The 22,484-nt window shown below is 37.3% G+C and overlaps 1 protein-coding gene and 1 non-coding gene across 2 annotated transcripts in view; one reads left to right on the plus strand and one right to left on the minus strand.

Annotated features, from left to right (window-relative positions):
- Window positions 1-5,444, plus strand: part of LOC140153725 (eukaryotic translation initiation factor 5-like) — a 34,531-nt gene extending 29,087 nt beyond the window's left edge. Inside the window, 1 exon segment of the mRNA XM_072176554.1 lies at window positions 139-5,444. Coding sequence (XP_072032655.1) covers window positions 139-264 — 126 coding nt within the window. The 3' untranslated portion in view covers window positions 265-5,444.
- Window positions 5,445-5,648: 204 nt separating this feature from the next.
- Window positions 5,649-5,722, minus strand: Trnan-guu (transfer RNA asparagine (anticodon GUU)). The gene has a single exon. It is a non-coding gene; the product is annotated as a tRNA-Asn (tRNA).
- Window positions 5,723-22,484: the final 16,762 nt, after the last annotated feature.

The following is a 22,484-nucleotide window of genomic DNA, read 5'->3' on the forward strand; positions in this document are numbered from 1 at the left end:
TGCCAAAATCTAAATTTTGATGATTTTTACAGTCCTCCGGATGAGCAAATCACTTTAAATAATTTCCAATAAAAAATGCAATTTAACTTGTTTTTTTCTAATAACATCACTCATTGTCAACATTTGTTCCTTGTCCAGGTTTCCTTCTCCAATCGTAGCGGCGGTGGTCTGAAGGTGGAAACAGTTGCTCCAGCTGAGAACACCAAGGCACCAGCCTCGCAACCAGCAGCTGAGGAAGAGGACTTTGACATTGATGACATCTAAATTTAAACTACCAAGGATTTGCACTAAATACACGCTTGTACAGATCGCGCCATCTGCACCTACTGGGCGCATATTTTCATTCTTACATGTAGCTGTACATTGAAAAAACAAAAAACATGTTTGTAGACAAAAATTTAATGTTATTATCACAAAATGTTTGGTTTGTGTCAAAGTGTTATAAGTTATTTACACATAGTAACAGTCTACCCCCAGGCTGTACAAATTAACTGGCCTGTCAGTATCGCAAATTGGTTGAGGATGCGAGAGGGAGAGAAATTAGAACCCTTTATGTCGGTGTAAGGAAACCTTTTGTCCTCTGTGTCCGATATGGTCTTCATACTAGATGTGAATATTTGTCATTTATAAAATACCAAGAGAACCGTGTTGCATTATCAATTGACACTGGTGTTGAATGCAATGCATGCTCCAATCAACTTTTTGTAGCGCTATATACATGGTCATGCATTACGGTACTCGCCAATTTGCAAGTTTCGGATCCTGTGCCATCATGTTTTCCACAAATCTTACGTATATTGTAGTCGCCTGGGAATTACGAGATATTTGTCATCTCATGATACAGATAAAAGCTTGGTACTTGAGTGGATGTACCAAGTATGGTGATAAAACCATGGGTCATAATATAAGGTGGAACACAGCCTGTTAATATGTTTAGTATGGAAATTTGACAAATTTAGATTTTTATACAAATGATAATCACAATTGTAATATTTGTCCAATGATATTGTTTGAAATTACCGAGTAGGATTACCTGTAACTTTGTGTAACTGGATCATTATAAAGTGGTTCTGTTTTCCATAATTCGTCGGATGTATCACATAGTGACGGCTGTGAACATCGGGGTGTATCAGGGAAAATGTTGTTGTTAATTAGGTGAATTCTATTGGGCATAGATAGTAAACTCATCATTAATGTTCTACAATTCATGCGTCTTTTAAGAGTAAAATGTTGAAAGTTATTTCCAAAATATTAAAACGTTATAAAATCTCGGATGCCAAAGTTATCCGTCGTTTTGTGAGAAAAAAATACTGAAATCTCATCAGCTGTCACTGGAGACTTGACTGGATTGTTTGTATCTGTTACTAAGTGATAAACCCAATGAATTTGATGTAATAATGTCTCATGTACTGTACACCAAACTGTTTGTTGTTATCAAGCATGCAACAACTTGTTTTGTGTTCGTTGTTAAACATACATAATATACATGCATGCTAGAAATTAAAAAATCAAAATTCCAATAAATTGAAATTGAAATTCATTGAGATTAAAATATTCAGTATTATTATTAAAATTGTAGGTTAATATGTAATTTATTGAGATGTTTATTTTAGTGAAAGTTAATTGCAATTCTATTCTTGGCATATTTTTTGTGATTGAATTATACAATTTGGTTTTGTCCTTTAAAACTTTTAAGTCTTTATATACTACTACTAGTAGACATGTATGTGGATTGAATCTATTGAAATATTGGTATGTTTTACAACTGGTTGATTTTTTTTTTTTCTATTCACTTGTAAATGTGCATGAAAATATCAAATATCAAGTTGAGAAAATAAAACTTGTATAATTGCACATTGTATTACAACTTTGACCACTGCGTACTCGCTATTTGGAAATAAACAAAATTGATATAACGGCTAAGCGAGTTTACCAGTTCTCTGTTGAATTGGGCTCTTCCATCCACACTACCCCTTTGGAAGATTTTGGAAATATCTTCCACACAGGGAGTATGAATTTCAAATGGAATTAGCACATTAGGCAGCTCTATTTGAATTTCATACACCCTCTCGCTCGGAGAAAGATTCAACCTGAATCTTCACAGAGGGAGGATGAGTTTCAAAAAGAGTTGGTTAATGCGCTACTTCTATTTGAAATTCATACTCCCCATGTGGAAGATATTTCCAAAATCTTCCACAGGGGTAGTGTGGATTTTAAATGGAATGGCCCATTGAAATTATAAACATGCTTTATCAATCTCTGCAACTTTTGTATATGTAGTATCATAGTATGGAAGTTTACTTGTGTTAAATTTGATGGTAACCTCCATCTTAACTTTTAAGTTTGTTAAAAGGCAAGGAAATGATACGAAATGTCAACTGATGATTTGGCATTGCTAAAATTAAGAAAATGATAATTATATTTGAAACAAGATTATTGCACTTTTCAGAGAGTTGCGGACTGCATTTGCTCTATGGCCACATATTATAAACTATTAAACTAACCTAACTGCAAAAGATCTGGTTGGGTTCTCCTGCATTGCAATGTGTCATATACTGGAATTGTAAAGCAAGAGCTGGTTGCAGATAGCTTGTTCAGCAATGCTGCATGGTTCAATTTCTTTGCATAGCTGGCACTGTTGGTTATCTCCAAGACTTGGACCTAAAAAAAAATTGTTTGATTGGCGTATGAAAAAAAAAATTAGGGTAGGTAGGTCGGCAATTTTTAATTTAAAAAAAAAAATTTTTACACGCATTTTAAGCTGAAAATTGTGAATTTTTTCTTCTTTTTTTTTAATTTTAATCTTTTTTTGATTTTTTAAAACAAAATTTGCAAAAAGATAAGAAAAAAAGTCTAGGGTCAGGCCTATTTTTAGGGTCGGTTGGGTTACGCCAATCAAACTATTTTTTTTAGGCCTTATTATGACAAACATATGTATATGTCAGGACATGCTGTGTGTTTATTAGAAGCAAGTTGAATATTATTTCCATGAACTTGAACCAGAGGATGATTGATCCATTGCCACTGTAACTTGCAAATCCATTGAATTCTTTGAAGAGATGTTGGGACCTTTGAAATACCGGACTGATGCTTTACCAACTGAGCTAATGAGTTTGATGGAGAAGATCAATGATGTTATTATACAATACATGTATAATAGGCCTTCAGTTCAGTTACTGAAATTGCAGATCTAAAACAGTCAAAATTCTATTTCAATTAAACCACAGGAACAACCCAACGCAGTGCACAGGTGACATTGGCCTGTGTGCTCACAACATTGACCTGGCTATAGACGAATCCAACGAGCCATGTCATGGTCAGGATTTGGTCGGCCATATTTGGTTCCCCGCATGCACCAAACAGGTGTTGCGAGTGCCCAATTGGGTGGATTAAACCCACTTAAAATTTGATGTTAGATTCTTTTTTGTTGTAAACTGTCATCATTCTTTTGTCTACGTGTAACACAGGTGATAGAATGCAGTTTAAATTACCCTTCAAGGCCGCATCATTTCACAATTTAGGTGAGATAGCCGAGTCCCTGTCGCGGCTATGGCTGCCATTGAGTAGGAATGTGTGAAATTGGATTAGTCTATACTGTGGTTCGCCTCAAGTTCGGTGGTGACTTCAATGCTTTTTCACGGTTTCGCAGCAAGCCTGTGACAAACTACTTTTTCTACTTGTGGTGGTACAAGTTTGCAGTGTTGCCAAAATGTGTCTGACTGTCTGTACGTACATGGTATTGCAGGTGGACCGAGCTTTCCTGCAGTTTATGAGTATCAAAAAGCACTAAAAATGTTCAGAAGTTAGGCAGTTTAAATGAATAGGCAAACTCCCCTTCAAAGATATCGCCAAATTTTGAGGAAGACAACTTTGTAAGATAAAAGAGACAAATTTTCTTTTTAAAACCTGCTTCCACTTCATTCTTCCACAAAGGGAACTCTTAGTTGTAAAAAATAACTAAAATACTGCATTAGCTTGACACCTACAAAGGTATATCTGTTTAAGCAAGATGCATGACAGTTTCTGGGTTGTGAAAAAACCACAGCTGTGGCATCACTAGTGTGAACCCTGTAACAAATAGGGGACAAAATTACTATTAAGAATAGAGGACACAATTACTATTATGATTATGTCACATTAGAATTTGTGTAGAGTAGAGAAAGTATAGAGGCTACCATTCTGCTATCAACGGGACCATAAACATGTAGGTGTGTGTTGGTCAATCTCTTGTGACAAAATGGCATGACACTATATCACTTTTGTAGCTGTAAACTTTGCACCATTATTTTGTCATGTACATAAAACACACTTTCCAATTTTGATGTAACATTTGAAAAGATGAATCTACCGACATCATAGTCTCTGTATCATTTTATACTCGGTAAACTTGCACAGGAGTGTCATTCTCAAATAATTACGAAGTTCTGCTTATAAAAGAACTAAACCCAAGTTTCTAAAAAGCGAACAAAAACGGCATTAGTGTGATGAATTGCAAAAAGGAATGGTTTGGACAGTGTGGCTGATATTATATGATAAAAACAAGATTATCACCATGTGTGCTCAATGTCAGCCATGTATAGATGACCACAACTTGTTTGTAATTCTTGTATCAGTATTCATAATGCTCTTCCAGTGTTCAGCCCTACACTCACTCTTCCACCCGATATTTTAAAGATTTGTTTACACGCTATCAATACTTCAGAATGATGCTATCAGTAAATTATACAAAATAAGGTTACAATATAAATTCATGTATTTCTCTTCTGTAAGTCAAAGTATTTAAAAAAAAATCTGATACCACCCAATATCATTTTGTCAACTAAAGTAAACACAAACTCTATACTCTTCTATAGTACAGAAAACACTAAATTATGATAAAATAGCCAATCAACTGCAAGGAAGTACATTTATTTGATAAGCCATTACGAGAAATGTAAAATCCTTGTTTGTTTGAAATTTTGCATTCTTGGAATGTATTAATTGTTTCCTCATTACAATTGAGGGTTCTGCTGTCTACTCTAGATAGTAGCAGTGTGCCATCATATTTGTGAATATTTTTGTGAGGTTATTTAAAAAACATACATTGTATAAAAGAAGAAATTATTTGTTATACAAACAATAAGTTTTGCCGTCACATCAAAAGAATTTCTTTTAAAAAGACGGTGTGGAATACCAATTGTAGCATTTTGTTTGATCTTTCACTCATGGGTAATTGATGATAATTTTGAAATTCAGTGGAAAATATTTCTGGACAGTAAACTTATTTGTACAATTATTTTTGAAAATGTAAGGATGGCATTGTCAGCTTGGACAAATGTTTTTTCTGAAATGTTTCCAAAGGTGAAACTATGAAATATAATGTAAACATTCTTTTTGTCACCTGACAAAAAAAGTTTAAAATGTCAATGATATTAAATAAAAGTTAAAAAGCATGTGAAATGAGATATGTTTTGTTGATCAGTTTGTTTGTTTGTTTGTTTAAAACTGAATAGATTGATGCCAAGTTTTGTTCAACTCTGTAACAAAAGCAAAGAAAAGGGATTTTTTTCTAACAGTTCTATCCGTCGAAAAATAAATACTTAGTTCTCTGGGCTGATAGGATGAACCAATTTTAATCTTTACCCAGAGCAGCCAGTACACAAAAACAGTGCATCTGGCCGGATTCGAACCGGCAACCTTCGTATTAACAGCACAATGCTCTAGCCAATTGAGCCACAGAGGCACACCAGAGAAGAGCGGAAGATTGAATCTATAAGTATTAGGTTCAAATAGAGGTTATCCACTTTACTCATGCGTGACTTCTAACAAAAGGCGCTGATTCCTGTAGTATTCCTCATTCAAACCAATTCAATGCACGACCTCAGAGTTACCTGCATGACTTTGGCGGGCTATTTTGAAGCAGTCATGGTTTCTCGTGTATGTTCTTTTGAAAGTCCTAAACAAGGTATAGCAGTCACTGATAGGATATGCAACATATAGAACACTGATAACCTCTATGATGTTCATCGCATTCCTAGCGGAAGGCATCAGAACTGCATATTTCAAAGAAATATCTGAAGTAACATAGTTCTCTAGGTTTATAGGATGAACACATTTTAATCTTTAGCCAGTTCTATCCATTGATTCAAAAACCCAAGATCCATTAATAGAAATTTGTAGGAAGATGTAATGATTTACATTTTAGCAGTTAAGATAGTGCAAATGACCTGGTTTAAGGAAGTGTTTTCAAAGTTTGGTGGAGTAGTACTCAGTACAATTGATGTGCCAAGAACATGGGTTGCATTTTCAACCTTTTGGTATGTTAATGACCTCTTTTTCTAGGTCAATTTTGGTATATGGATGGGCCCTAACTGCTTTTTTTTCTCAGTTTCTCAATCTTCCAGACAGATTGGGAAACATGCTTTTTAAAAAGCATGTGAAATGAAATGTGTTTTGTTGATCAGTTGTTTGTTTGTTTGTTTACATTGATACCAAGTTTGATTTAACTCAGTAACAAAAGCAAAGAAACAGGAATTTTCTTTTGTTGTGGCAGTTGAGTCTGTCCTTCTCTATGGATGCGAAGCATGTATTGTCACACCAAAAATTGCGAAAGATTTAGATACTTGCTACACCCGCAATACTGGAAGCAATACATTACAGATGATGTATTATATGATGATCTCCCAAAAATCAGTGATAAGATCAGGGAGAGAAGAACAAGATATGCAGGACATTGCTCTAGGAGTGAAGAGCCAGCATTCAAACTAGTCAGCTATTCAAACTAGTCAGATACCGAAACATGGGAGAAAGAAGCCTGGGAGACTAGCTCTTTACTTAACATTGACATCCTCAAGAAAGATGCGGGATTGGAGGTAGAAGATTTCAAGACAGCGATGCAGGACAGAAACCCATGGAGAGCCATTGTGATTCGGGAATACCACCCGCCTTGATAGTATACCATTTGGAGTGATGAATGCTGTATGGGAATGTCTGGGATCCATTAGGAGCAGATGGAAAACTGGTCGACTTCATTAAAACGATGTATCGGCAGACACAGTATGCTGTGCCAATTGCAAGATCTCAGAGTGGTTTATAAAGTCAGAGCCTATTCAATCTGTGTTGAGTTTGTGGTGAAAGACGTACAACAGTTAGAAGCAGACGGTCAGCATGATCAGGATAGGCTATGTCCAAATAAACATGCCGATGACGCCACCCTTGATGTTGTATGATGATAAGCTTCAGATCGCCACATATGAGTTGTTGCCATGGTATGGTAGAAATGGGGAATGAAGATCAACACAGCCAAATACACAATATTTATTATTAACATAAAAGAGTCAAGGAATATCACACGCCAATTAAGAAAGTCTTCCTGCGAAGCAATGTCCATCCAGTTGACGAAGATGTTAAATGGCGAGCCAGGTATGTAGCTTGGGCCCTTGCTCTGCTCAGAAATTTAATCAGGTTCAACTACAGTTTCTCAAGATCACTCAAAATCGTCACCTTTTAAGACACTATAAAGTTACAATACAGGGTGAGTCAAAAAAAGTGCAATAGAACAAACAATAGATATTTATGCAAGAACCAAGTCAAACTTTCCCATTATTGAAATTTTTTATAAATGCCACACTCAAAAGTCACCATCTGTGAAAATATGAAGTGAATCGCGACTACCGTTTAATTTGTATAAGTTCTTTTGCTGCGATACCCAATTTCGTTATTTGTCCACGAGATACCATGTATTTTGAATGAGAGCACACAATGCACGGCAATGCACGGTAAAGGCATTAGCTCTGAAACTGACATCAACTTAAAAAAGGTTGATTTTTGCGTTATTTTAATTTCTTTTTTGCTGTTCAAACTAACTTTCTAACATTACTTTAAGCCCTTCATACCTCACTCGACTCAACTCCAGTTTTTAATCTCAATATGTCCAGCTTACTGGATATTTTGTAATTCAATCCACTTCAATTTGCGCGCATTTTATTTTGACATTTGAAAAAACCCGCCTACAAATTTGTATGTTTTTGATTGAGAAAAAACATCTAAAAAGTAAAGGTAAAATAAAAATAACAACAAATAATGTTTCTTTTCCTTAAAAAAAGACTAAGGACAATAACACTGGGTGCTCCATTTAATTTCAATGCCAGTGAGGTTAAGAAAATGGCAGTTGTTCCAAATCTACCTTACACAGAGTGCGCTGACATTCAAAATTTAGATGTCTCTTGGACAAACATTAAAATTGGGTATCGCTATGAAATGTGTCATAAAAACAAAACGGTAAATGCTAATTCCTTTATTTCTTCACACAAGGTTGCTAATGAATATATCATATATGAAATATTTTCAAACCTAAAAGATTCAACTCGGTTCTTTAATAAAAATGGATTCTTTTCTCTATTGCACTTTTTTTGACTCACCCTGTATAAAACAAACAAAAAAATGATGTTCTAACTTCGCTCCACTCCATATGTGTGCCACTGAGGGAAAATGTAGCGTTGATGCTGCTATCAATCGCTTGGAAACATGTATTGATGAGGTAAAATTGTGGATGTCCCATAACTACTTGAAACTGAATGATGACAAAACAGAGTTCATGGTTATTGGTTCAAAATATCAAACTGCAAAAGTCCATGTTGCACATATCAGGGTAGGAAATGCTAATGTAATCCCATCATCAGAGGTTCGAAACCTGGGTGTTATTTTTGACTCATCCCTTTCTATGGAATACCATATCACAACAGTGTGTAGAGCAGCATATGCGTCCATTAGAAACATAGGTCGTATTCGTAGACATGTAAACAGGAGACTGCCGAAATGATGGTACATGCCTTCATAACATCCAAGATAGACATTGGCAACTCTCTGTTGCATGGCATCACAAAGACCCAACTGCACAGACTACAGAGAATTCAAAACATTGCTGCCAGACTTATAACATACACAAAACCACGTGAGCACATTACACCTGTATTACATGAATTGCATTGGCTACCAGTTGAACAAAGAATCACATTTAAAATAGCCTTGTTTGTCTACAAGATCTTGTATATATCAGCTCCAGCATATTTAAATGAACTTGTAGAAATGTATTCACCAACTCGTAACCTCCGTTCTACTACAAAAGGACTTCTTCAAGAAACAGTTGCCAGAAACCAGTGGGGCAGCAGATCATTTCATGTTTCAGCTGCAAACATTTGGAACAATCTGCCATTTTCGGTTCGCTCTGCCAAGAGCTTGTGTAGTTTCAAAACAAATTTGAAAACACATTTGTTCCAAAGTGCTTTTAATTGACTCTTTGCATATCATGAACTATACAACACTGATGAACTGTTTTTGTTATTAATTGTTATAGTATGTTTGTATCATTGTACATTGGTTGTTTTTTGCAAAGCGCCATGAGCGTCTCTCGACGGATACCGGCGCTTTATTAAGTGTACATTATTATTATTATTATTATTATTAAAAGTAGATGAAATAAATTATGTCATCGTCCTATGGGTCGTACTGACCCGTTGTGACCCTAATTCTGACGACGTTGTTCCAACTCGAACTGTCCAATGCAAGACGGTAAGCATTCGTAAGGGATAGTCCAGTGGATTCTTCCATCTGTCCAACGGAGATTCTGTCTGCCTCTTCTGCGAAGTCCTTCAACTTGACTCTGAACTATTATCTTCTCCAAGTTCTCACCATTTCTTCTTGAGATGTGACCAAAGCAATTTATTGCGATCAATCTTCTGGCACACTGAACATTTGACATGCTCACCAAGTTGACTTTATTTGTTTTGTGATCTTTCCACGAAATTCTTAGCAACTTTCGCCAGCACCACATTTCAAAAGCTTGAATCCTGGATCTGTCTGCCCTTCCGACAGCCCATGTTTCAGAGTCTATATAGCAATTGGAAAGACAAGGGCATTCATGTTGCTTATTTTGGTTGCTCTAGAAACTACAGTCTTTCTAAATGTCGGTGATGTTCTTGCCATGCCAGGCGTCTTTTGATTTCTTGACCGCTGCCTCCTTCCAAGAAAGTTAAAACTCTTAACCACCTCCATCTCCTCTATCTCCTCTCCATCATGACCTTTGTCTTTTTGACATTAAGGAACAATCCACAATACTCCTCGCTAGCCTCCGTTACCCTGTTTTATTAGGTCTTGAAGTTCAGTTGCTGTTCTTTCAACGAGGGTGGTGTCATCAGCGTACCTACAGTTATTTATTCGTCTACCTCTGATTGATACCATTACTAGTATCCAGTCTTCAGACTCAGTTCTTACTATAGATTTCTGTCCTTGGTACAAAGATTTTATCAAGTCCACCACGTGTCCATCATTGCGTGTATGAAAATACTTTTTGAAATAGATAATGAAATGGAAATGACCCGAAATCACAGAAAATACTATATAGATACATGTGGCAGTCGTTCATGTTTGTTAAGTGTAATTTTTCATTTATATATCTTTGACGCTTATCTACCCATCTGCTATCTACCGTAGATAGCAAAATACACATTTTTAATACGAGTTAAAAGTGATTTGTTTTGCCTGTTTATCATTGTTTATAATCATGGTCTATGATCAGGGTCACTTGCTAAAATATTTTATGGAGTGTTCCTTTAATTAAAAGAGTTTTTCTTTTGTCAAAACCAGTTTGAAGAAAACTTACTAGTTTTTCTTGCTGACAGTTTCGTCAGTGAGCCACTGACTTTATCAAAGCTTGATGTTGTGATGATCCAACAGCTGATGACTGGCGGGAAGTTATTTCACTTCCTTCCGGTGACGATGTTAGTCTTGCTATCAGTCTTCAGAAGAGGATCATACACGTGACTTAGGTTGTAGACCGCCTCGTCTCTGTTCATTACTCCTCGCCCTCTCTTTCTGATCTGGATTGATTCCTTAATCCACCTTGCTTTCCTATCACTCTCTCTCTCTCTAAGATTTTTGACTCCCCCCAATTGATAATATGATTTATAGCCCTGACTACGTGATCACTAATGGCTGAGTTCTTGAAATGGCTCGGATTCTTTTCTCTTTGATCTGGTGTATTTTTGTTGACTCGCTTTCTCCGCTTCCCTCCTGTGTTCGTCCAGTCGCGTGCCGAAAGTTCTTATGGTTTCGCCGACATATGTTAGCTCACAACTTCCACAAGGAACTTCATAAACACAGTTGGTGGTTTTGACGGGATCTTGTTTATCTTTTGGATGGACCACCATTTTCCGGATCGTAGTATGGGGTCTCATGGCGGTCGCAATGTCGTGTTTCTTAAGAGTTCTACTAATTCTTTCCGACACTCCCGCTACGTAAGGTATCACCACCAAACCTTTACTTTTTGTTCAGAATCAGAAGTTGTGCTCTTGTTTTCTTTGTCTTTCCTTGTTGTTTGGCTTCCATTTGTTTCTTGACTTTATCAATTGTCCATTTGGGATAACCGCACCGGGCTAGAGCCTGTCTTATGTGTTCTTCCTCTTTGACTTTGTCATCCGCTTCCGTAACTAATCTGTCTTTTCTATCTAATAACGTGCGCACAACTCCCATTTTCTGATGAAGAGGGTGATGGGACGTGAAAGACAGATATTGGTCTGTGTGGGTCTTTTTTCTGTAGACCATAAGCTTGATTGAATTGTCGGGTTTGCGGATTATGAGGGTGTCCAAAAAAGGGATTTGGTGGTCTTGTTCTTCCTCATACGTAAATTTAATACTACTGTTGGATCATCACAACAACACCAAGCTTTGATAAAGTCAGTAGCTCACTGACGAAACTGTCAGCAAGAAAAACCAGTAAGTTTTCTTCAAACTGGTTTTGACAAAAGAAAAACTGTTTTAATTCGTTCATTACCAAACCTGATGAATTTGTTTCAAGTGCTCCTTTAAGGTTGGTCTTAACCCTGGAATTATGGAAATCTTTGGGCCTCATAACTGCCAAATTGTTGGTATAAAGTATATAGGCCTAAAAGAATAGCCTATAAATACTTATTTAGAATACTGTAGACCAACAATTTAGCAGTTATGAGCCCCAAAAGTTTCAGAGTAGACCACCTTTTTAATCACGTGTTAGCTTCAATCTGATACTTGATTTATATTTACAGAATAGAGATATTGGTTTTAGCCGCTGTCGTGCATCTTTCACCTCATAATAACATAAGGGAGATCATTATTTTAAAGAGGACAACGAGAGGAAGTCGAGTTGTTTTACGCCATAAATAATGATGTTGCCCGGTGTTTTTTTTTATGAGAACACCTTTATTCTCATTCTTAAACATTGTTGTTAAACACTTCAATTCAAATAAATATATCAATCATAAGTCCCGGGTCATAAGTATACCGACATTTCAAATTAAAGCATATAATATATATATTTTTTTTTTTTACCCTGACCCCGACCCCTTTAATATACCAGAAGACCAGAAGAGAAGAGAATGAATGCCCTGTATACTCTTGCTAAATGTTATGCAATATTAGGCATGTAACCTTTTTTTTTTTATTTAGGGCGAACTTACCCCACCATAAGGGCGAACCTGCCCCAGCATAGGTTCTAGGTTTGGACAAAATTGGACAAAAGTTTTAAATTTTGACCCCTACGTAAACTTTAACCTTGGATATTTCGAATTGCCCAGAGGTGACAATTTTACACCCCTCTGATCGGAATCTGATTTTGTACCACCCAACAATAATCAACAAACAAAAACACTGTAACTTGCAGAACCAACCTACCTTAGCTTTAGTCTGCCACCGTTAGGCTAACATGGCCCGATGAGGTTAATTTGGTCAGAAACCTACATACAGGCGCCAACATGGGGATTTATTCCACCTCCCCACCCGGGATTAACGCCTGTAGGCCTTATCTGCGCTAGTTCATCAATCACGCAATTAGGCCTAAGAGCACCAGGGTATTTATAGCCCCTGGATCAAACAGACTTTCGTTGACGCAATGACGCAAATATTATTCATAAAACTGATCCAGGTACCTCATATCAGTGCATAGACCTATATGTCATAAAATCAACTAAAAGTTCAGTGGCAGCCTATGGTTGTGTTGCAATAACATTGTAGTTCGCCCGAACCGTTTATGTTTTAAAGCTTTCTAAGTTCAAAAACGTTTCAAATCATGTACCGGGACAACGCCAGGAACGGTTCTCATAATGCAGGACAACGATCACAGCATCAGCAACGGTCATCTGCAAAAACTTCCAACTATAGAAGGCATTATCTGCAACCATTCAACATGTTGGATGAAGTTAAGGTGTATGGCTGGTTTGAATGTGATAGGTGTAACAACAAATGGGAAAGTGCTTGCGCATGGGTTGAACGTAACAAACGTGGCAAATTGGTCGTAAGTATTCTCTTAAATATACCCCATTGAATAGTCAATCAAAAAGATTTGAATTTTCAATCTTTTACCGTCTCGAATTAGGGACAAATCGTTTTTGATTTGACAGTATATTCCGTCGAATGATTTGAAATTACAATCGTTCTTATCAATCAAAATGAGTGATTCTCAATCTTTTAGCGAATTAAAGTTAGGGGCAGATCTTTTTCAATTGTAATTTCAGTAGAAAGGATTGATTTTCATTGTTTTTTTCAATCTTTTGAAGACTCAAATTAAGAACAAATTCTTTCCAATTGAAAAACAGATTGAAAATGAAAAAGTTTGAAATCTCATTCCAAACATATGCAACACATACCATTTGGTAGTAAATTGGATACTGAAATCAGTCTACAAAAAGATTAGAGTCAATCCAAAAATCCATTTCAATCTATTCGTGCGCTTATTTGCAAATTTTGTCAGAAATACCATTAATTCACTCTGCAGCCTCTCCCGCATCAGCCTGCAGTACAAATGCATAACTTCTAACTTGATAGGATGATAGAGTATGATCATCTTTTGTGCTGTATAATTTTGTCAAGTTATTTGTATATTTATGAAAATTGATGTGAGCTTCGTTGCATGTTTTCCCTGAAAATCCATTATACTTGGTAATGTTGCATGCATGTTGGTATGGAGTATTAGGATCACTCCTTGTGCTATATTGTTTTGTGCACTTTCGCGGGTGAGAGCCTATAGACACCAAAAAAGGGTCTTTCCGTGAGAATGGGGAAAATCTTACCAAAAAAAGGGGGTCTTTTCGTCAGACTGGGAAAAAAATTTGAGTCAAAATATTAAAGTTGATACAAAAGTTTTCAAAAAGTCATCATGAATTTTTGAAAAATTTAAAGCAAAATTATGAAAATACGGGGTCATTTGGTGAGAGATTATCAGAAATTTGTCCACAATTCTTGAAAAAGGGTGTCTTTTGGTGACAAGAAAACAAAAACGGTTTTTTTTTGGGTGAGAGGGTGTTCAGGTAAACAAAAAAGGGGGTCATTGGGTGAAAGGGATTTGAAAAAGGGGGTCAACGTGGTCGCACATCCTCGTTACCCATTTGTAGTGAGCCCCCGAGTACCTACGTGAGCCATAGTCCGTCAAGAAGAATTAAACCCGTCGACAAGGCTCTCAAATTGATCTTAAACATGATTGTTTTCAATTTTATTTCCAAGTACATTTGGACTATTCTCTCTATTTGTTCTTCTTCTTTTCTTTTCAGCCTGCGTATGGACAAGAATGTCTTCGCAAAAAATGTAAAGGGAAGTACATCAAGCCCTATAAATGGGAATTTTTGAAGTGTCGAATATGCCAACAGACCGCAGACGAGTGTGATTGTTACTTCGAGTCAGATTCAGACGAGGACGAAAAGCCACACAAAGAGGATCTTTGCGAGCGATGCCAAAGTGGGAATACGTGTCCGAGGAAAAGCAGGAAATGGAAAAATCGTTATGGTCGCGGTCAGAGTCGCGGTCGTATGTTAAATCAGGCATTTTTGCCTAACATATAATAAATAAATAAATAAATTTTTGGATTTATAAAGCGCCTTTCTCCAGATCTTAAAGGACTCAAAGCGCTGTAATTTTGCTGCAACGGTGAATCATCACAATCAGATCGCATCAACTAGGTTGCTGCCATGCCGAATGGCGCACACCTATCCGCATTTAGATTGTAACATCCACCAATTATCTGTGCAGCTCCCCAAATTCCATTGGGTGAAGGAAGTTTTGATAACCAAACAACTAATCACCGATTTTTGCGATACAGGAGGAAACCGGAGATCCCGGAGAAAACCTGCGAGAGCGAGCATGGAATCGGGATAAACCAAGTGCACATGAGTCCTTGGGCCGCGCCGGGGCTTGAACCCGGGACCTCAGTGGTGCAAAGCGAGGGAACTACCGCTGCGCTAACTCGCCCTCGCTAACATGGAGAGTAAATATTGGAGAACAAGAAAACACGGACCGTTTGCTAATCGTTGATAAATCCTGTGAAATAACAATGTTTTATATAGTAGCTCATATACAATGAGGTACATGGAAAATGTACCTTTAAACCGTAGCTATCCGTTTAATTTGGAGTTTTATGGGTTAGGTTTTTTTTTTTGGGGGGGGGGGGGCGGATGAGAATTAACCATTTCACCCCGCATTTTCCACGTTTCATAGCACTATAAAATATGTGCCCATGTGTTTTGAAAAAAAAAAAAGGTTTTGTATATACAAGAAACTAAATTAGAAGGGCAAAGTATTACACATTTGGATCATGACTAAACTTATATAGATTGCATGATCATTACAGTGTATCCCCCAAAACAAGAACCGGGTTCCAACGAATATGTTATTTTAAAATGGGTTTCCAACTATATCATTCAGTCTTTACATAATGTGAAAGCCCCATTTTTAGCTATAATTTGCCGGAAACCAGAGTTTATTTGATACAGTTTTAAAGATCCCAGCTAATAAGGTTACAATATAAATTCATGTATTTCTCTTCTGTAAGTCAATGTATTTAAAAAAAATCTGATACCACCAGATATCATTTTGTCAACTAAAGTAAAGACAAACTCTATACTCTTCTATAGTACAGAAAACACTAAATTATGATAAAATAGCCAATCAACTGCATGCAAGGAAGTACATTTATTTGATAAGCCATTACGAGAAATGTAAAATCCTTGTTTGTTTGAAATTTTGCATTGTTGGAATGTATTAATTGTTTCCTCACTACAATTGAGGGTTCTGTTGTCTACTCTATAGATAGTAGAAGTGTGCCATCATATTTGTGAATATTTTTGTGAGGTTATTTAAAAAACATACATTGTATAAAAGAAAAAAAATAATTGTTATACAAACAATAAGTTTTACCGTCAAATTAAAAGATTTTTTTTAAAGGTGGTGTGTAGTACCAATTGTATCATTTTGTTTGATCTTTCATTCATTATGGGTAATTGGTGATAATTTTGAAATTAAGTGGAAAATATTTCTGGACAGTAAATTTATTGTACAATTATTTTTGAAAATGTAAGGATGGCATTGTCAGCTTGGACAAATGTTTTTTCTGAAATGTTTCCAAAGGTGAAACTATGAAATATAATGTAAACATTCTTTTTGTCACCTGACAAAAAAATTTAAAATGTTAATGATATTAAATAAAAGTTAAAAAGCATGTGAAATGAGATGTGTTTTGTTCAAGAGCAGTTTGTTTGTTTACATCTGAATAGATTGATGCCAAGTTTCATTCAACTTGGTAACAAAAGCAAAGAAAAGGGAATTTTTTTCTAACAGTTCTATCCGTTAAAAAATATATACTTGGTTCTCTGGGTTGATAGGATGAACAAATTTTAATCTACCCAGAGCAGCCAGTGCACAAAAACAGTGCATCTGGCCGGATTCAAACCGGCAACCTTCGTATTAACAGCACAACGCTCTAGCCAATTGAGCCACAGAGGCACACTGGAGAAGAGCGGAAGATTGAATATATAGGTATTAGGTTAGAATGGTGTTCATCGCATTCCTGTCGGAAGGCATCAGAACTGCATATTTCAAAGAAATATACAGTGTCACATAGTTCTCTAGGTTTATAGGAATAGATGCCAGTAATCGGGTTTTTTGTGAGTCCAAATTCCTGTGTTTTTTATTTATTTTCAGCCCGTTTGGGAGTTTTTGGCCTGCATACACGCGCTTTTTCAGGTTTTTTGAGTGAAACGGACTGGCATCTCTGTAGGATGAACAAAGTTTAATCTTTACCCAGTTCTATCCGTTGATTCAAAAACCCAAGATCCATTGATGAATAGCAATTTGTAGGAAGACGTAATAATTTACATTTTAGCAGTTAGTGCAAATGACCTGGTTTTCAAAGCTTGGTGGGGGTACTACTCAGTAGAATTGATGTGCCAAAAACATGGGTTGCATTTTGGTATATTAATGACCCTTTTTTCCAGGTCAATTTTAGTATATGGATGGGACTTAACTTCTTTTTTTCAAAGTTTCTCAATCTTCCAGACGGATTGGGAAACATGCTTTTTAAAAAGCATGTGAAATGAGATGTTTTGTTTATCAGTTTGTTTGTTTACATTGATACCAAGTTTCATTCAACTCGGTAACAAAAGCAAAGAAACGGGAATTTTCTTCTTTTGTTGTGGGCTTGTGGCAGTCGAGTCGATCCTTAGATTTAGATACTTGCTACACCCGCAACACTGGAAGCAATACATTACAGATGATGTATTATATGATGATCTCCCAAAAATCAGTGATAAGATCAGGGAGAGAAGAACAAGCTATGCAGGACATTGCTCTAGGAGTGAAGAGCCAGCATCCAAACTAGTCAGCTGGATACCGAAGTATAGAGAGAAGCCTGGGAGACTAGCTCTTACTATACATCGACATCCTCAAGAAAGACGCGGGATTGGAGGTAGAAGATTTCAAGACAGCGATGCAGGACAGAAACCCATGGAGAGCCATTGTGATTCGGTAAAACCATCCGCTTTGATAGCATACCATCTGGAGTGATGAATGCTGTATGGGAATGTCTGAGCAGATGGAAAACTGGTCGACTTCATTAAAACGATGTATCGGCAGACAAAGTGTGGTGTGCCAGTTGCAAGTTCTCAGAGTGGATTAGACATGTTAGATCAGAGCCTATTCAACCTGTTCCTGAGTTTGTGGTGAAAGACGTACAACAGTTAGAAGCAGACAGTCGGCATGATCAGGGTAAGCTATGTCCAAATAAACAACATCATGCCGATGACACCACCCTTCTTGATGTTGTACTTGATAAGCTTCTGATCGCCACATTTGAGTTGTGGTCATGCTAGAAATTGGGAATGAAGATCAATACAGTCAAATACACAATAATAACAAAAATAAATGTTAAGGAATATCACACGCCAATTAAGAAAGTCTTCCTGCGAAGCAATGTCCCTCCGGTTGAAGATGTTAAATGGCGTCAGCCAGGTATGTAGCATGGGCCCTTGCTCTGCTCTTCGCTCCATTATGTCTGCCACTGAGGGAAAAGGAGTTGAACGAGGAGATGACTGGACTGTGGTAACTATAGGGGCATTAGTTTATTAAGCCATGCAGGCAAAATCATCACCACAATTATCCAAAGAAGAATCCTAAAGAAAGCTAGTGAAGAAGTTATCTCCGAATCCAAAACGGATTCCGCCCAGGAAGGTCGACTGTGGATCAGCTGTTTACACTGCGACAAATTGCAGAAAAATATCTTGAACAGGGAAATGAGCTATTTTGTTGTTATATAGACTTTGAGAAGGCTTTCGATTCGGTATGGCAAGAGGGCGTATGGAAAGCACTCAGTTTCTTCGGATTTCCACTGAAGATAATGCTTAGGGCACTCTACAGCAAATCCAACAATGCAGTGAGAGTAAATAGTGACCTTTCAGAATGGTTCCACACCACAGTGGGTGTACGTGTACGTCAAGGATGTGTAATTTCGCCCCAGCTCTTCAATATTCTCCTTGAACTGGTTTATCGCCATAAGAGCACATATTCAAGGCCAGCTTATTTCAAACCTCCGCTTCGCTGACGACATTGTTCTCATAGCAGAAACACCCAGAGACCTCCAAACCTTTGTGGACAAAGTATTCAAAAATAGCTCTAATCTAGGGCTCAAGATCAACATCTCCAAAGCAGAAGTTCAAGTCATTAGTAGACAAGAAATCCAGCTCAACATCAATATCAACTGATCAATGGACAAAACCTAAACCAAGTAAATGAGTTCATCTACCTCATCCGGCTATACGGGGCAGAAACCTGGACCTTGAAAAAGGAAGATGAGAATTGTCTACTTCTCTTCGAGATGATGGGTCTTAGAAAAATCCTGGGAGTATCTCGACTAGACAATTAGAAACTCAACTATCCGCCAATCACTTGAAATGAACCATACCATCTTAGACAAAATAACTCAGAAACGACTCCGGTTATTTAGACACATCCAAAGAATGTCAAGCACAAGATACCCCAAAATTCTTCTGGAAGCAAGCATACTTCCACAACAACCAAAAAGAAGACCAGCAAAGAGATGGATGGATTGCATCAAGACAGATTCCTCAACAATTAACTTGACATCCTTGGTGGAAGCTGGAAGGCTAGCAAAACAGAGAACAACCTGGCAAAGCATCATGACACAGATGGCAAGGCAGAGTGATCCACCCGTGCCGACGCCTTAGGTCAAGGTAGGTCAATCTTCTGGCACACTGAACATTTGACATGATCATCAAGTTGATTTCTGACAAATTCATTTGTTTTGTGATCTTTCCACGAAATTCTCAGCAACTTTCGCCAGCACCACATTTCAAAATTTTGAATCCTAAATCTGTCTGCCCTTCTGACAGGCTCAGCCCATGTTTCAGTGGTTGAAATGACTATATTCAGGGGTCCCGGTTAGAAAATGACCAAGAACGTGGGTCGAAAAATGATTATATTTGGGGTCATTTAAATATGGCCCTTTTAAGGGTCAATTTAATATGATGTCAACATACTGAAAATGACCCCGACCGTGGTTGTTTTAACCACGAATAGGGTTAAATAAAATTGACCCCATAAAAGGGTTGATATTTTGACTACATATTTTTAAGTGTGTATAGGAATTGGAAAGACCAGGACATTCATGATGCTTATTTTGGTTGCTCTAGAAACTCCTCTTGTCTTTCCAAATGTCGGTAATTAGAGCAATAGCAGATGTTCTTGCCATAGCAGGCTCATAGCCAGGCGTCTTTTGATTTCTTGACCGCTGCCTCCTTCGTCAACAATAGGTGATCCAACTGAGGAAGTTAAGTGTTAACCACCTCTATGTCCTCTCCATCAGCATTTCACTGCTGGTCTGCTTTCCCTCCACAAATCATGACCTTTGACTTTTTGACATGAAGGAACAGTCCAATGTCCTCACTAGCTTCCTTTATCCTGTTTATTAGGTATTCATGTTCAGTTGATGTTCTTGCAATGAGGGTGGCGTCATCAGCGTACCTAAGGAAATTTATTCGTCTATACCTCCGATTGATCCGTAGTATTGAAACGGAGAGCCAAAATGCGATTTCAGATTTTTGGCCTGTTTTTAAGCTTACCTCCTGTGTGTTTGTCCATTGCAGAAATACGAAAATTTAGCTCTTGTCAAATTCATATTTAGAGAAAAGTCACGATGCTCACGTGTTCGTGGTAGTTTTTGATCGTTATTATACATTTAAAAATGATTGCATGGCTCTGCACAAGGTATATTTTTGTAAATATTTGGATTTGTTTACCTGTCGATCGTCAGTTTTTGCCGTGGGTTGAAAATACGGCAGAGAAATTTGTCATGTCGTACGTGCGAAATTGGCCTCAAATTTCACTACTTCCGCTAGTATTGTACGGAGATCTTATAAATATTGTGTAAATAATTTTGTCAGGAACAAAGTAAGGTATTACATACCGTCTATGAGTAAATATTCAGGACAAAATTCAGGTTTTTCTTGTGTTGTTTACCCGGTTGTTTACAGAATTTTGGATTTGCCATTTTGAAAGTTCCCGGCCATCAGTCGTAAACAAGTTTTCCTAAAAATTGTAAATTTCCTTAAAAACGACTTTTGTTGATCAAACTTTGGATTATTTAAGATGTAATTGTTTAAGGATGTAGAATTTTAAGATATTTTTGAGTATTTTTATGTTTTACATGGTCAAAAGGGTCATCAGTTTGATTCCTAATTTAAAAACACTAGCAGTTCTAGTTATTAAATTTCGTCATGTTCAAAATCTTTTCGAAAGTGAGCGCCTGACGCGGAGTGACTGCGCGATATCCATAGTAACGGAGCTTACGCTTTGAACGCAGCCGCCAAAAGGTTCCATGAACGCGTTCAGGAAAGTATATAAAGGCCGTGCACGACGCAAATTAATCAGATTGCTTGGTCAGGCTAGCGACACTCCGGCACTTTTTGGAAGACATGAAGTACAGCAGACAGTTACATGTACAATGTGATTTTCTCATTTATAATTAGGATTACGTCATTGCCAGAATGCCAGAGCTTGTTTCATTTGTTCATTAGAATGATTGACAGCGGTGGGCGGAGCAAATACTCTAAAAATGTGATTCTCTAATAAATTATAGGTCACTAGGTCAATTCGGACCGTCTCTTCCTCAGATCTCTATGTAGGACTCTATGGTATCTTCTCATTACACGTTCGTAGTAAGACTTGGCCGGCGATGACGCCTGTCTTCAACCGCTGTATAGCACGGTATAGGCAGTTTGCAGAGAGTGTCGCTTCTCTACCTTTATTTTCTCTGGCTTGGTGGACAATAGTCCACCCAAACCTTCACTCAGTTTGAAGGTAAGCACTGCCAACCAAAGCAAATACGCCCTACTCTGGAGCTCAGATTGAGCTAGGGGCAGCTTGGCTACCACAATAGTGGCACTGGCAACACCAAGGTGGTTATGCACTCCGGTGATTTGGCCTAGCGCCTGTGCCTAATTTGGGGCAAGTGACTTGCCACACACATGCACAAGTCCAATGGAAATTATGCACTGTATTTTGTGTGCATTCATTGTTGCATAGCAAGTTCGTATTTGGTGTACAGGCATGGATACTCTGCAGTATAGGCCTACTAGGCCTTGGCCTAGCCTACGACTATGTCATGTGATGAGAGATTCTGTTGATTAAATTGTATTTTTATGCTTCTCGATTATTCAAGCAGATAGTATATGTACTTTTCGGCAGCATTTATTGGTAATTTATTTGGATTTAAAAGAGAGAAATAAGGAAATATCGTCATGATCATCAACAGAGATTGTGTATTTACCAGTGTTTACTTGTATTTATGAATTGTGATGTGATAAGACAAATATGAAAGCAAAATAACAATACATGATATAACAAAAGAAGCAAATATAAAACAGAATTGTCAAGTCTCATTTTTACCTGTTACTTCTCCTTTCATGCATCACTGATTCCACATATCTTGGGGAGAATTCTAGTCTTTGATACTACGCTACCACTTGTATGTTTAGAAGGCTAGTCTTCTCCACCAGTCGTTTACAAAAGTATTAGGGGCAAGCTCGGTCCCGTTACAACTGGTGGCAGCGGTGGGATAATTCAAAATTTTAACAAATTTTGGCTCACGATTTATTATGGCAGCGACTGAAGATAGTGTTGATACTTCTCCAACCGAT

The sequence above is a fragment of the Amphiura filiformis genome, chromosome 5 (genome assembly GCF_039555335.1).
Source record: "Amphiura filiformis chromosome 5, Afil_fr2py, whole genome shotgun sequence".
In the NCBI taxonomy this organism is placed as follows: Eukaryota; Metazoa; Echinodermata; class Ophiuroidea; order Amphilepidida; family Amphiuridae; genus Amphiura; species Amphiura filiformis.